Source organism: Limulus polyphemus, unplaced genomic scaffold, assembly GCF_000517525.1.
Source record: "Limulus polyphemus unplaced genomic scaffold, Limulus_polyphemus-2.1.2 Scaffold5415, whole genome shotgun sequence".
NCBI classification, from domain to species: Eukaryota; Metazoa; Arthropoda; class Merostomata; order Xiphosura; family Limulidae; genus Limulus; species Limulus polyphemus.
The window spans coordinates 38,973-55,073 of record NW_013671025.1 but is presented as its reverse complement, the minus strand read 5'-3'; the positions used below and the strand labels follow the sequence as shown (position 1 = coordinate 55,073).

The 16,101-nt window shown below is 29.8% G+C and overlaps 1 protein-coding gene across 3 annotated transcripts in view; it reads left to right on the top strand.

Moving 5' to 3' along the window:
* LOC106472545 (vacuolar protein sorting-associated protein 35-like) overlaps positions 1-16,101 on the top strand; it is a 56,854-nt gene that overhangs the window by 10,230 nt on the left and 30,523 nt on the right. For 2 of the 3 annotated variants that reach the window (XM_013933197.2, XM_022401109.1), the window contains exons 3-5: positions 13,411-13,609; positions 14,785-14,908; positions 15,502-15,687. In XM_013933197.2, coding sequence (XP_013788651.1) covers positions 13,411-13,609; positions 14,785-14,908; positions 15,502-15,687 — 509 coding nt within the window. Of the gene's footprint in view, positions 1-9,607; positions 9,659-13,410; positions 13,610-14,784; positions 14,909-15,501; positions 15,688-16,101 lie in introns of those variants that run through there. The other variant, XM_022401108.1, reaches the window with a different exon arrangement.

The window sequence follows — 16,101 nt, the reverse complement described above, 5'->3', positions numbered from 1 at the left end:
TATATATATATATATACTGAACATTGAGAATAAGTGTTATATGAAGGTCACTGTAGTTCACTTTCAATTAATAAAGCTTTAAGTTTGAAAAAATACTCACTGGATGGATATTGTTCAAAGTTAACATGTAGGAAATACATGAAATAGCAGTTAAGATTATACAGTTGCATAACTAACATTTAATTACATGTAAAGATATAAATTAAAAGCATTTGGAAATTTTTGAACAATGATTCTGGTGTGTGGGCTGAGATTGTGTTGGGTCAAAGATTGATTTAATAAATAAATAAATAAAGAATAAATAAATTAGAATAAATAAATAAATTTTATATTATTCTTAATTTATATTAGAAATAAATATTTGAAGTAAAAAGTTTTCTATTACTTTTAAATTAGTTAGCAAATTTAAATTAGGGAATTAATTTGTTTTTAAAAGAAACTGAAGACATTGTGCATGTCGTAATTCTTTTATTTTATTGGTATATGTAGATAGATCAGTTGATCTGTTCACAGTTTAAAAGATTAACTTCTGACATAGAAAAAAACTTGTTTGATGACTGATAGAGAACCAGCTCTGTCAAGTAAGAGATGCCCTATAGGTGGAGCCTGAGAATTAGGCCACTTTTCTGAGTTTACATGTGTGGAGTGTCACATGTCCATTTACTAGCAATCTGTTTGTACATGTAGTGAGAGATCCAGTTGCTGAGAATATCAGGCTTGGTCTTGTTAACTGTGAAATTAATTATTGACATTTAAGCTTAAGTACTGTTTTTGAGGATACATAAGAAAATTTCTGTGCACTGCATGATGGTTCTGGTGTTTTTCCACAAAAGGGCCAGCTCTGTATTGTAGGTGCATTTATTGAAGTGAAACATAATATTTATTTCATAAGCCAAGTGCTTAAGCACTAAAATGTAGAACTGACAACAGTTGTTGGAAAACATGTTTTGAACTTGTTTATCTCCTCTTTGCTCTGAGCCCAAGATGATAAATTTTCCTTTTCCTCCTCCTCCTGATCCCAGTTTACTTAAATCAAGTTTTACGTGTTCTTTTTACATTGAAGGAAATGACTTAAGTCAAAAGAAGCTAAAGGTATGTTTTATATATGCATTTATAGATATAAAAGCAACAATAACTAATGAATAAGTACATAAATCTTTATTGTATGATCAATGTCAAATATAGAAAACTAAATATATTGTACTTGTTTGACTTAGCTCACCATAAATAATATATATTAGTTACTATATCTCATAGAAACTAAAAAAATGCAGCTTTTTGTATCACTCACAAGCTTCAAATATGCCAGTACTTTTTGTATAAACAGATATTTTTAAAGATTTCATGTTGGTTAGGAGAGGAAGTGATTTGTACAGTTTTATGTACATGTACTTATTTATTTATTTTAGAAATTGTTCTGATAGCCAGTTTGGATTATAAGTCATAATTAAATATTTAATTATAATTACAATATTAAAATTTTATTTTTTTGAAAATTTGTTTCTTCAAGTCAAATAGTTGATTGTAATCAGTGTCATAGTTTTACATGTCATGCACTTCAGACTTAGGTTGTACTTTCAAAACAGATTTGAAATAACTCAATAAACTAAAAATATTTTTTTAAAATGTGAACTAACTGTATAGATGAAGCTTAAAAAGGTGAAATATAATAAAAGAGCTGCATTTAAAAGTACATATAGATTGAAATTATAAAATTAAAAATAAATAAAACTAGCCATTTAAAGCACAAGTTACGAGAAACAACTTAAAAAAAATCCATTAAACTCATACTCTAGTAACCTAAACCTGTCTGGCTCACATATATATGTAAAATTGATATATTCCCACAATTAGACACATATTAAATTTTGTTGATAATCTTAGTTTACTGTTTTATGATACTTTTAAATGATTAATAAAAAGTATGTCATAGAAACATTGTTTTGATAACTTTTTAATATGAAACTTCTTAAAATGGTATTGACCATAAAGTTCAAATTATGCATGGTAAAAAAGTAAAGTAACTAAGTGCAATTAATAAATATATTGTATTAAAATGTAAAGAATATTTTCATGTATTGTTTGTTCAATGTGTTTTATGCAGAATCTTGCTTCAGATGTTGTTGCTTGTACACTAATACTGATGTTCCCCTATCATAATTCCACTCGTAACGATTTATGCTGTTTTCAGTACAGACAATCTGACAAGAAAAAAAGTGATAAAACATAAATTTGACATGACACTGACTTACAGCCAGAAGCAACACAATTTTAACACTTGAGTTAGTTTGTAGTAGGATTTGAAACACCAACATAGCACCGTTTGTGTGTTTACCTTGATCTTCTTCCTAATAGAAAAATATTTGTGCTAAGAAGAGAATTAAAGCTGGTACTTATTCAGTTAACTAAGTGAATTTTACACTAACCAGAACTGTGAACTTTTAGCATATTTCAGTGATAATTAACTCAATGAAATACTCAAAGAAACATGACCGAAACTTGGAATGTTAGGGAATCCCTTTCTCTAAAGTGTAACATAAATCAATAAAGTAAATATTATTTACTTTGTCTCTTTTGTCTTTTGACTTCTCTTGATGTCAAAATGTGATTAAGGATACAATCTACAGGATTATTGATGTTAAGGAACTCGCCCTCTGGAGTAACGATAGATGTGTCAATTGGTACTTGACTGTTAGCATCTTTCATGTATTGCCCAAAATTCAGATGTTTGATAATTTATATATTCTCTTTATATCAACTTGTACTGTTCCAATTAAAATTGTTATGGCTTAGATAGGTTCTATTAAAGCTTGTCTTATTTTTCTAAAGTACATTGCACTACTCATACATGTACCCCAATATTTTCTATGAATAGATTCTTGACCTCTAAAGTCCTACACCATGTTTATATTATATCATGTAATTAAGATGCTTGTTTGATTTAATACTCTAATCTGAAAGTTCAAAACCACTAAGACAGTTTTTAATAAACAGCCTATTTGCAGAAACTCTAATCTGTCACATCAAAGTGGTTTTAAAATGTAGAACCATTTATTTGTACTTCCAATACCTTAAAAATGCTAGCAGTATTATCAATTAGGACCTAAATAGGCTTTCTATTTGCCATTCTTTTTTGCTGATTAGATTGAGTAATGAGTAGTTAACAAGCACAATGTTGATAACATGATAGGGGTTTCCCAAAATACCATTGCAGATTTGAAACCATTCATTAAATGAGGTAAAAAGCTTTCATCATTTCATTGAAAATAAATACAGTATATTTGATATATCAGACTCCTTCCTTAACATTCACCTCTGTTGTCTTTATAAAGATCAGAGTTACAAGCTCACTAATACAATATTTACTTAATTTATATACTGTCAACAGACATGTTCATAAAATATTGACACTTTAGTTTGTGATGTTATGGAGATAGTGATGACGACTTTTACTCTAGAGCAGCATCCATGGAAGATTTTTCTACTTGTTTTTTATCTAAAACCTGTACTTAAAAAAGCTGGAGACATTCTACCAAAAATTGTACTTGAATAAATCACAATCCGTGCAAACTCCCCTATTACCAGAATATCTTTTATCATCATTTCCCACCTACACAATAATGCTAATATAATTAAAAAGAACAAATAACTTTCAGATCTTACAAGATGAGGATACAGTATATTCTAGATGTCTTAGTAATTTCATATGAATTTGCAAGGATTGAAAGATTGCATTTCTGAAGAATTTAACTTTGTTGAGGAATTTCATCTTTTTTTAGTTGACTTTCCTGATCGGGAATTCATGATCCATCCATATTCCTTTAGTTATGACCAGTGAGTGTGAACATGTTGCATGGATTAAAATAAAAAAAAAAAACAGTTCATGAGGAATTGAGGGATTGTAATCTTCCTGATAGCTTTCCCTTGAGTGAATTTAATTTTATTCCATTATTTCTATCCATTATTTGACACAAACTTTAGATGTTACTCAGTTAAAACCATAGTGCAAGCCTCAAAAGGATATATGAAACTGCAAGAAGTACCTGAAGAAAAAAGTTTAACCTAATGCCTCAAATGGACAATATTTTCTTCAACCATATACTTAGCATTTTAAACAGCAACATCAGGACTTCTACCAACAGAAAATCATTCCTTTCATTTTTATAGTTGTTGATACTTTCGTATCTTTTTTGCTCTCCCGGCTTATTATTTCCTGTTTTTTTTTTTGTTAGAACCATATTGTGTTTTTAGTCCAAACTTCTGAGTAATTAATTTTCTATACAAATAATTTAATCTCTCGTAATGTTCTATAATATTTTAATTATATTTTTAATAATTTATAATATATTATAACTTGTTTATCTATACCAATAAAACAGCCTGTGTGTTTATGTGTCAGTCAGTCAGTACAATAGCTCGAAGAGAAAAAAATCTAGAGACCTGAAACTTAGCACAAATACTAAGGGAATTCTGACAGTGTGCTCCCAGGTATTATTTTTATTATATATGGACTTTTCTCTACATTAAAATACATTTTTATTTGCGAGCCTTTGGCCCTCTTACTGGAGTCTTCATTGGGCAACAATGTACTGGGCAATAAAACTGTTTAAAATAGGTATCTAGGCAACACTCATAAAAATAACTGACATCTGGTATTAAAGTTATTAGATACATACAATTGTGATGAATATCTAATATAAATCAATTGTTTCGATATAATAAACATAAGGAAAATACAATTATAGATAATATGTAGAGAAAGAATAAAGAAATATTTCATTCTTAAAATAATGCATTGTAAAATTAAAGATTTAATTTTACATTGAAACCATATAGATCCTGTGTTTGTGTAAGTTTCTAAATATTGTCTGTGATTTTAAATTATGAAGTAAGTTGAGTAGTTTGGCTAACTGAGAGAGTGATTGATTATACTAATTAAATAGAGGGCTGAACAAGAGTTTAGGTTTTATTCCATATAATGTTTTTTAAAAACCCTGTTGTTACAAAACTTTTATTGTTTATATTTTTATAAGAGAAACCACACATAAAAGTGTTTTTTAAAAAACATGTTATAAACCTGTTATTGTTTTACATTTTTTAAAAAGTAAACGTGCATAAAAATGTTGAATTCATATTATCATTTCCATAAATAATGTAAAACAATAACAGCTTTGTAACAATAGGTTAAAAAAACAGCATAAAAGTGTAGGAATCTGTATTATTGGCAAAAATTATTATATATATATAAATGTTTCTTTGTTTGTATCTAAAAAACTATTTTCAAAATATGTGTATGAGGTTAAGGAATTTTATTATAAATTTATTATTTAAAATAAAACATTTTATAGTAAAAAATGGTATTTTTGCATTTTATCACTTAAGAATTCTTTCAGTGATTGTGTGTTTTAACAAATAAAATTTCTGATTTTCAAATTGATAAAAATATTTTTTAGTGAAAGTTATTATCCATGCAGCAAAAAAACAAATTTGATCTTATTTAAAAAAATTGAAGGAGATACGAATGATTCAAAACTTTCTTCAAACTAAGTTTGTGTCTGTTTGTTCGCATCTTTCAGCCCCTATAATAGTAGTAGGCCTATAAAGATATGGAATAAGCATACACAGATGTAATGTATGTGACATCAAATTTTTAGTGTCAATTAAAACTTTGAAATCTAATTTTTTTCCACAGAAGACAGACTGGATTTTTGGACTAACTTAAGTGGAAATAATATCAGTAAAATTTATTAATTTTATAGACGTGCTGCCTTTTTTATAGAATAGACAAGTTGAACCTGTGAAATTCTGCAAAAATAAATTGGTTTTAATATTCACTTTATTTTTGGAGGGGAGTTAGGTATGATAAACATTTTTGATACTGATTATGTACCTCAAAGTAAAATTTTGAGAAAAAGAAAAACAATTCTTATTGTCAATCCTCAGCAGCAAAATGTATGCAACAAAAGTGACAGTGAGACTCCAAAAGAAATCAAAAATGTTATTTAACCAGAGGCATTCCAGTGACTGTTAAAAGGGGTGGGGGTGAACTATATAATAAATCTATGATTACATTTATTTTCTTTCATTTTTACACCCTTAAGCCTTTTATCTTGCAGAAATATGACCATTTGACATGTATTGTTACATGAAAAGCTAAATTTTGATCCTTTTTGCTTAAAAAAAGCTAAACATTGACCCTCTGTTTAGGTAATACCTGGGCAATGCCTGGTAAGGATGACCAGTGTTTTAATATGAGTGATTTTCTAGACTTGTATATTATTGTCTGCTTCTGTCAAATATCCATATGGATCACCTTTTCTATTGTTATAAGTCTTCTAACAATTAATACATTGTTTATCATTATGTAATAATAGTATTGTTATCACAAGATCATCCACCTGGTAAAATACTGTATTGTTGAAAATTTGGAACATTTGAAATGTTTTTTACTTTTATTTTAACATTCAGCACATGATCTGAAGAAGGGCATTGCCCAAAATCATTCTGAACAGACAAGTAAGAATAATTAGTTTCATGAAACTTTTACTAACAACATGTGAGAAGATACAGGGTGCAAGTCTTGTGTATTTGTGTTGGGTATACTAGCTGGTGATATTAATCTAAAATAATTGCCTATTTAAGTATACATTTGTGTTTTATTATTTTAATTTTTAGAAGATGTTTTTCAAGTTTTGCAAGTGTTTTGTAACTTGCTTTGTCAGCCATTTAGTTTTAAGAAGCTTCTATTTTAATTATAGTTGATAATCTTTTTATAAGTTGATCTGAAATTGTTCTCATAGCTAGTGCTTTTAATTGAAATTCCTCAATTTTTATTACTTAAAAATGTATTTCTGCTATACTCAAGTTTCTCTTAAGTTTAATGTAATGGGGTAAAGCATGAGAAGTAACATACGTAGAGGTGTGAAGCAAGTTACAAATAATAGAATATTTTGAACAGTATAGTTTATAAATAAGTATTTGTTTTATAATAAAATCACTTAAATGACATTGATTTTATTCTGTTATACACACATTTGAACATGGATAGTTACAGATGTATAATATAAAATATCATTGTTTTGGGAAAACATATATATTTTAGTTCTTATCATAAGACAGTGATGTAGATACATTGTTGTAATTTTTACTCTCTAGTTATATTTGTTTATTATCTAGTTACCTTAAGAACCTGTGGCTTGATCTTGGTGAGATTTCACTCATTTCATATTATTTTGTGTGGCTCTGATCATCAACTGTGGCTTAATTCAGGCAAACATATCTCCTGCCCAGTGCACATCTTTGACAGTGATATCTTATAAGTATAGCTGTTATATCAAGTATAACTTAGCATAATACATATCTTGTCCTGTAGGTAGAATAAGTTTGTATATCTTCTAATTAAGGTGGCATACCTTAGGAATATGTTGTTTTTTTCTAACTTGAAATAAATCCAACCCCTCTCACGACCTTCCTCCTGTCATCCTGTATCACCGTGTAAAGTTGTTCTGATTTGGTAGGTATTTCCAAAATTAGATATGAAATTAGATAGGGAGGTCAACCACCCCCCTTTTTTCACATGACCTTCCTTATGTCATCCTGTATCACTGTGTAAACTTGTGCTGATTTGGTAGTTTTTTCAAAAATTAGATATGGAATTAGATTGGGGGTATACCCCCACCCCCCTCATGACCTTCCTCATATCATCCTGTACCACTGTGCCAAGAAGTTTGGTGCTAATTGATCAAGAAATGTGGAAACATATAAGGAACAGATACACACCCAATGGCCTTCTTTCTATCATCCTGTATCTTTACATCAAGTTGGGTGCTGATCGATCAAAAAATGTTGAAATGTATAAGGAACAATTATGCACACACATGCATTGACATTTATTTATATAGAAATGTGGAAACACATGAGAAACAGATACACACACACACATACATACATACATACATACATACATACATTGATGTTTATTTATATAGATAAGTGGAAACATATAAGAAACAGATACACACACACATTGATGTTTATTTATATAGATATGCAAGAACAATAGCTGTTGGTTGAAACTTCCATTCTAGAAAAACAAAATATCAATTTTTTTCACTGGGAAGTTGATCAATATTCTTTGCCCTTACTTTGACTAGTACTTTTACTTTTTTGCAAAATTCTGTTGTTATATTTTGTTTTAAAGCATATAAGACATCAGAAGATGATCCTGTGACTCTTGTTACTTACAACTGCTTAATGAAAAGGTGTTTCTAGTGCAATAAGTCTACTCAATATAGATATGACTGTGATGGAATATCCATTGAAAGTTAACAAGGCAAAGAGAATTTCCAAAAAAAGAACCCATAGAAAACGAAGTGAAAAGAAGAAATCTGTTGTCTTGGATCTTGTGATAACAATGCTAAGCCTAATGATATTGAACATGCTTTTGAATGGACAATTAGTATTGTAGTCAAGAAAATGCTAAGCAAAACATTACATGAAGATGCTTTAAAGCAATGTGAAATACCACAGATTGTCTGAGTCAATATGATGAACATTTTAAGGAAGTCCATTTGAAATATTTCATAAATATTGTATGCAGCCACTGTAACTGAATTGGAGAAGGTGTTCCCCCCCCCCAAAAAAAACTAACAGAACTGAGGGTGTGACAGAAATTTTTATTAATTATAAAACCGCTGCGAGAAATATATTATATGTTGTCATTCACTACCCAAAACTGCTATTCAAAGTCTTGGAAACCATTGCAAAAATGTTTCAGTTTCTAGGGGAGGATATCAAAATGAATTTCAAGACTTTCAGAAGACAGTTGCTTTTATTTTTTCACCTGAAAACTTCAGTTATCTTCCTTGGGGAACAAAAAGTCTACTACTTGATGTGTCAGTGTTAATTCCCATCACTTCTTTAAGGTATTTCCCAGTAAGGATGTTTGAGATGGTGAGCTACACAAGAAATGGTGTAATGTTGAACATAAGAAATAATTGGGTCAGATGGCATTCCTTGAAATTGTGGATAAACTAACATGATGTTGAGCCCAACTCAATAGAGCCATAGATTACAAAACTGGGTTGCTAGTCAATGAAACAGTGTGTTATAATCTTTGTAATTAAGAATGTAATAAAAGTATATTTAATCACCCTTACTCATTACTGGATTGAGTTTGTTTCAATCTACATGGGTAGCTTGCTTTGATCAGAAGTTAATATTAACTACAGTTGATACCACGTGAAGGATTATTCAAAAGAAGATTGCTGTAGAACCAGAAGAAGCAAAATCCTTGAAAAGGAATGCATATTGCCAGAATTTTCTAAAATTTATATTCAGTGAGTATTTAAAACTTGAACCTAATTACTCGGTACATTGCATTAAAAACGACATTCACAAAGCAAATAAAAATGAGTACAGTCACAGAACATGGATTGTCAATCAACAAATGATGATATCATATTTTTGTAATGAACTTAAAGCAGAGTGTGAGAAGAAGAAACTTCCAATATTTCTGTTGTTGAACTTATGCCAAGGTAAATTTGAGGTTACATATTTCTAGGAAAAAGACAAATTTATGGGGAAAGAAAAGGAATAAGTTGGCTGGAATGAAGAAGTTGGGATGATTACAAACAATTTGTCTTTAATCAGTGTTAAGGTAACTTATTACTGTAATAATAATACTTCTATGAGTAATGGAGTAATAAACATGTGATTTGAAAATATATTATTACAGTGACTTTAAATACATTGTATTATTTTTATTTATCTGTTGCTTAAATCACAATGTTCTGTAATGGTACCCAACTTTCTATTTGATCATAATATTAATTAATGTTAGCAGACTATCATTTTGCTTGTTCCTGTATGATTCTAAAAATAGATATTTCTAGTTCCTATTCAGTGATTGATGTTTTGGTTTAGTGTTTCGTTTAAAGTTGAAAATTTAAAATGACAAAAATGTCTTTTCTTTGTTGGAAATAATGGAATTATTTTGAAAATTGATTTCAAAAACATAATAGTGTGCCAGGGGTAAAAAGTGTATTTGGACAGTCTAATGTGTGATTAATGTGAATGTATCAAGTAAAGACTTGTGATCAAGATAAGCATTAATATATCTTTGCCTAGTTGTCATGTATTGTAAAATGAAATAACAGCTTTTGAAAAGACATAACTGAAAAGCATTATTAATGGACTGCTCAAGTATACTCTCCTCTTTCTAAACCTTCTCTCACACATGACATAAGTTGTAACAAAAAGTAATATAATATTAGATTTACAATTTTTTTTGGAAAATAAATTAGAGTAGGAGGATGGTAAAAAGATCTTAGCAGTGTGGTTACACCAGTCAAACATAACTTTCATGTGCACACAACTGCTCAAAAATGTGTAGTAATAAAAAGAGAAAGCCATACAAGGTTGTGATTTATCTATTTATCAATTTTAATACAATGCCATGCCAATTTCTAGCAACTTTGTAGGGATGCCAGGTCATTGGTTTGTTGCAAGAAGTGATTCATGTGTTCTTCATTCTTGTGCAGTATGTCCATATTGGAGCAGTACCAGCACACTGGTTGGAAATTTATTGTAACATCTGTGTAATAAAATGATAAGGGGAACTTTACTCAGTTAAACCTAAGGCTAAAGATGATCCAGAAAACTTTGTCTTATGTAACAAGTGTTCTTTTATCATGTATTGAATTTATGTACATGTAATTGACAGTTTGGTACACCATATTTAAAGCAGTCTGATTTAATTCTTGTCCTTTTGTACTACATATAACAGGTGGTCATAAACAAAAGTTTATGAAAAGTTTGGACACAATGTCACCAATAGCTTCTGAGACAAGCATTTTTTTAATAAAATTTCTTAAGTGTTTTCTTTCATACACGTCGACAACAGCGAACGATATCCCCAAGTCCATAACGATTTCAGATTGATGCACATTTAATACCATAGTTGTGTGTAATCTCTCAAAACCACCTTCTTATCTCCCACCATAGTGAAAATGTTTTGCCCAGAGCACATGCATTTTAAGCACATGATAAACAGCAAGAAAAAGAGGACATAAATCCAAGAAATTGTGGTAGTAGTGAAAGCTCAATTTTTTTTGCAGCAGAAAACCAATGGACGATGCAGAGATAAAAAACACAATAAGAAATATTTTTATTTTTCATGCTTGGTTATTCCTGAGTTGGAAATGAGATATATTATGAATATTATATTTTTATCTCAGGCTGTGGCAATCTAGAGTTGGCAGGATCTTAAAACTAAAAATAAAAAATGCTCATGTATTGAATTTATGTAAATGTAAATGACACTATTACTTTGATTTTCAGTAAAGCGTAGTAAGTAATACTAATGCAAATAATATTGCTCAACAGTTTTAATAGGTAACAACAAAAAAGATGTCTGCTGGTTTTTTTTGTTTTTTTTAATAAAGTCCATCCTCATGAGTATCAACTATGAGTTATCCCACCTTAAAGAGGTTGTGTTACAAAACGATAAATAATAATTTTATATAAGCAAGGAGCTCTTTCTTTTGCATGCTTTTATTTCATAAATAACTGGATTAAGAATTATTCAATTTATTCATACTAAAACCCAAGACAGTAAGCCCCCATTGGATGGCCATTTCAACAAGGTGTAAGAAAGAAATTGTAGTTGGATAGAACTTGGAACAGTGCACTTACTTCATTTAAACATGTTACTGCATTGTAATTAAATGGCATACTTCTGAATTCAGTTGCATAGTTTGAATGAGCAAGAGGAGAGGAAATGTGACTTGATGGTGCTTCCCAAAAGTGTTCTAAGAGTGCTTTTTTATTGATATTCAAATTATCTTATACAACAGCTGGCACCACATGAAAGGAAACTTGAAATATAATATTGAAGATGCTAACCACAAAGCATCATGTGATGACAAATAAAAACGAAAAGACAGGCTATTCACTGCAAAGCAAATTACTGTACGATTTCAGCATGCAGGGTTTTCAAACATTGCAGATGGAAAATGAGACGTGCATTTTACACAGTTACTATATAACAGCTGTAATGTTTGAAATGGGATAGGCTTGTCACTTTAAGCATGAAGAATTTTTCCTGGGTAAAATATATTTGATCAGAGAGCAAAAAGTGATCAGAGAAATCCTTAGCAGATATCATGTGAGACAAACTCATGATGAGATATCTGAGTAGATACAATTTATCGAGTGAGTTCGATATCTGACAAATTTGATGGTTGTTGGATTTCCAGAAGAAGGAGGACCTGTGAACACAAATTCCTGGGAAATAAGGGAGAAATGGAATGGATTCTAAATACAAGTAAATAATTATCATTATAATTTATGATGAAACAGGAATATAGCCTCAAATTGCCTTACAGAAATTCAAAGAAAGTTTCAATGACAGTATCAGATGGATTTCCATGTTTTGCAAATGAAAACTAAGACAGTAACTTGAAAACAGCCAGAAAAAATGACAATTTGTTACTGTACTGGAAATATATAAAGAACTAATCAGTGGTGCCAAGCATCATTCTAACTACTAATTCATCTTGAAACTCACTCATTGTTCCCTTTGGTAACAGATTTTTTTAACAGTCATATTGTGTACTTTTCTATTGCTGCTCGTATTCAAATACATCTGATTATTGTTTGTACTAAAATATGTACATCTCTGGCCAAGTTTACACTAAAAATATCAGGCAACCCTCATCTAAGTTGGTCAATTTTGACAACCAGTTTAGAAGTTGTATCAAAGTTAGTTTCATTTTTGTGCTGATTTTGGACTTATTAAGTAAAAAGTGAAAAATTAGTAATACTGGATCTGATGATGTGAAAACTTTGGCTTGGTTAAGTTGCAGTATATGGGTTGGGATTCCTATTTAAGTAGTAGTTTATCTGGACAGTTAACTCTGCCATGGATGCTTGTATGTCACCCTCTATAGCACTGCCATGGGCTACACTGTACAACTTGGTTTTATCCATGAAAATTGTGATATTAATCATTTCTGCTTGGAATATTGTACGAACATGAAGAAAAGTTTCAAGTTTCAGATAAGTAATGAAATATGAAAACCTGTATCTATTTTCATTCTTTATTGTGCATCTAAACTTGAACTTTGCTCTGGGGAGTTTATCTATAAGTATGACACAGAAAAAGTTAACTGGGGAATTTTGTTTAGTCTTAAGAGACTTTCCAAAATTCTTTTTTTTTTTTTCACAATCATTTGGTCTGGTGTTTATGTCAGTATTTTATGTTATTCTGTTTAGACCTACTAAACAACATATATATAAAATGCTGTCTTCTTTATATTGTATTTCATTACATATTTAAACATTTCTCACTTGGGTTTTTATATAAGAACATTTCCTGGAATTTAATTACAACATTTGTTTATATTATAGCCTCAGACACCACAACTCTCACCTCAAGAAGAACAGGACAAGTTGTTGGATGAAGCATTAGGTGTTGTGAAAGTCCAGGCTTTTCAAATGAAAAGATGTCTAGACAAAAGTAAACTAATGGAGGCTCTGAAGCACGCTTCCAACATGTTAGGGGAACTACGAACTTCCCTTCTTAGCCCTAAAAGTTACTATGAACTTTGTATCCTTGCTGTTTGTATGTTAGAATAGTACTGCATTTGCTTATTTAATATTAAGGCTCTGAAGCATGCTTCCAGTATCTTAGCCCTAAAATTACAATTAACTTTGTATCCTTTCTACTTATATATATTGTTACGTATCTGCTTGTTTGATAATTTCCTGTAAAAATTCTTTCCAAGAAGCTTCAGCGATACAAGTCCTTTCTTAATTAAAACTAGTTTATTTTTTCTCATTACAAACTTTGTAATACACTTAATTTCCACAGTCACTTTAAACTTAACTACTTTTATAAACACACACTATTATTCATAGCAATTTACACACTTTAATTACGGTACCTGCTGCTCGCATGACTTCATTATTTCTCTTCAATCTATCTCCGGCCTATATACTAAAAGAGTGGGTGCCTAGATCAGACTAGAGTTGCCAGGAAAAATCATGATCCTTCTAGAAACTCCAGCGCGCATGCTCCCAGTGTCGCGTGACTTCTGCTGACGTAACAATATTATAGTAGTACTGCATTTATTTTTTTAATATTAACTTCCAATCAAAGCAAGCTACCTACATAAAGTGAAACTAAAGATCAACCTTGTAATGTGTTTAGCTAATATCCTTTTTGTACATTCTTATGTATAAAGATTAAAATGAATTATTTTATCATTTGGATATCCTAGATGCTAATATTTTTGGCCATGAACTCAGTAATATCTTGACCAACTTAAGAGATTTAGGTTAACTCTAAATCTATATGTTAAGTTCACAGTGCAAAACAATCTTAAATAAAAGCATAATAAAAGAAATTAAAATAAATGATAAAATTAGATATATTAAACATTCTAACCAATACTATTAATGAAAGTTAAAAAAAAATATATAATATACCCTATGTATGAAACAGACTGGCTGTTAACTTCAAGTACTGTCGTAAATTTAATGTTTTTTTAAAAAAATGTAAACTCAGTAAATTATGAAAAAAAATCCTATGCCCTCTTTCTACTAACAGAAACTAATAAAAATATCTTAATGTACTGTTGTGTATTATATTAGCTTTTGTAATTCTTATTATTTGAGATGTATTAGCTATTTTTTTTTTATCTAATCTTATTTTGAAGTGCCATTTATTTAATTTATGGCTTTACTTGTTAGTCTGTAAAACTCCTTGATCCTCCAAATCAGACATGGCAGTGACAGATGAACTGAGGCACCTTGAGCTATATTTATTAGATGAGTTTCAAAAGGGGCACAAAGTAGCTGATTTGTATGAGTTGGTGCAGTATGCGGGCAACATCATTCCACGGCTGTAAGTGTGTGTTACTGCTGGTAAATAGCAACTGTACATTAAATTAATAGCTAAATAGTATTACTTTTCTTCAGTTTTGTATCGTTCTGTTGTTTATTATTATTATTTCACTATAATAAAGTAAGCTGTCAAGATGATTTCTTTCGTGTACAAATATTTCTCTCTTCCTCTTGATTGCTTTACTTTTTACACTAATATTTGAGTTTGGTGGGAACATCATATCATAGTTTTTAAACTATCTGTTCATTTTCTTAATTATTGTACCTGATATGAGAAAGATTTAAATGAATGCAGTTTGTTTTAATTCATTATTCATACTCCAGAAATAATCAATAAGTAACAAATTACTTACAGTAGAAAATTGTTATGTATTAACTTGCATAAATTCTAATTTGTCTTTACCAAATCTACTTTACCAAATTTACTTTAGACCAAATCCAAGATAATTAGTACATGGGTCTGCTGGATAAAAATGTACTTATTATCTAGTTGTGAATTTCTACACAGATGATTTATTGATTCCAGTTCTAATAATTTAGGTAAATCATAAAACTGTTGGTTAATAATTGTTTTGAAATGTTGGGTTTGGACAGGTACTTGTTAACTACAGTAGGTTTGGTATACATGAGGACCAATGAACATTCTAAAAGAGATATTTTGAAGGACATTGTTGAAATGTGTCGAGGTGTTCAACACCCACTTCGAGGGCTATTTCTACGTAACTACTTACTTCAGTGTACGCGCAACATCCTTCCAGATGCTGATGAAGAGAATGCAGAGTAAGGTTTATTGAACTCTAATAATTTCTTTATATCGTAACTATAATTAATTTATACATATAATTGATCTATGTTAGTTTACCTATTTAAGATAGTGCAAGGTAATATTCATTTTTGTTCACAATATAAAATAGATACATTTATTGTTGACTTTAAAATAAGATTTTGCTTAGGAAGTATATTAAAACAAAAAAACAGTTTTTAAAGTAGAAGTAAAAGTAAAAAATAGAAATAAATTAATGCTTTCATTGCCACATTTATAGATAAGCAACTGTTTCAGTCCTGGTATTTTTTTAAATACACAATAAAAAATCAAAATACACTCATAAATAATATTCAACGTTAAACTGGTACACAATTAAAAACATTTTATTTAGGCCAATCTATCTTCAAAAAGTTGACGACTCTACATGT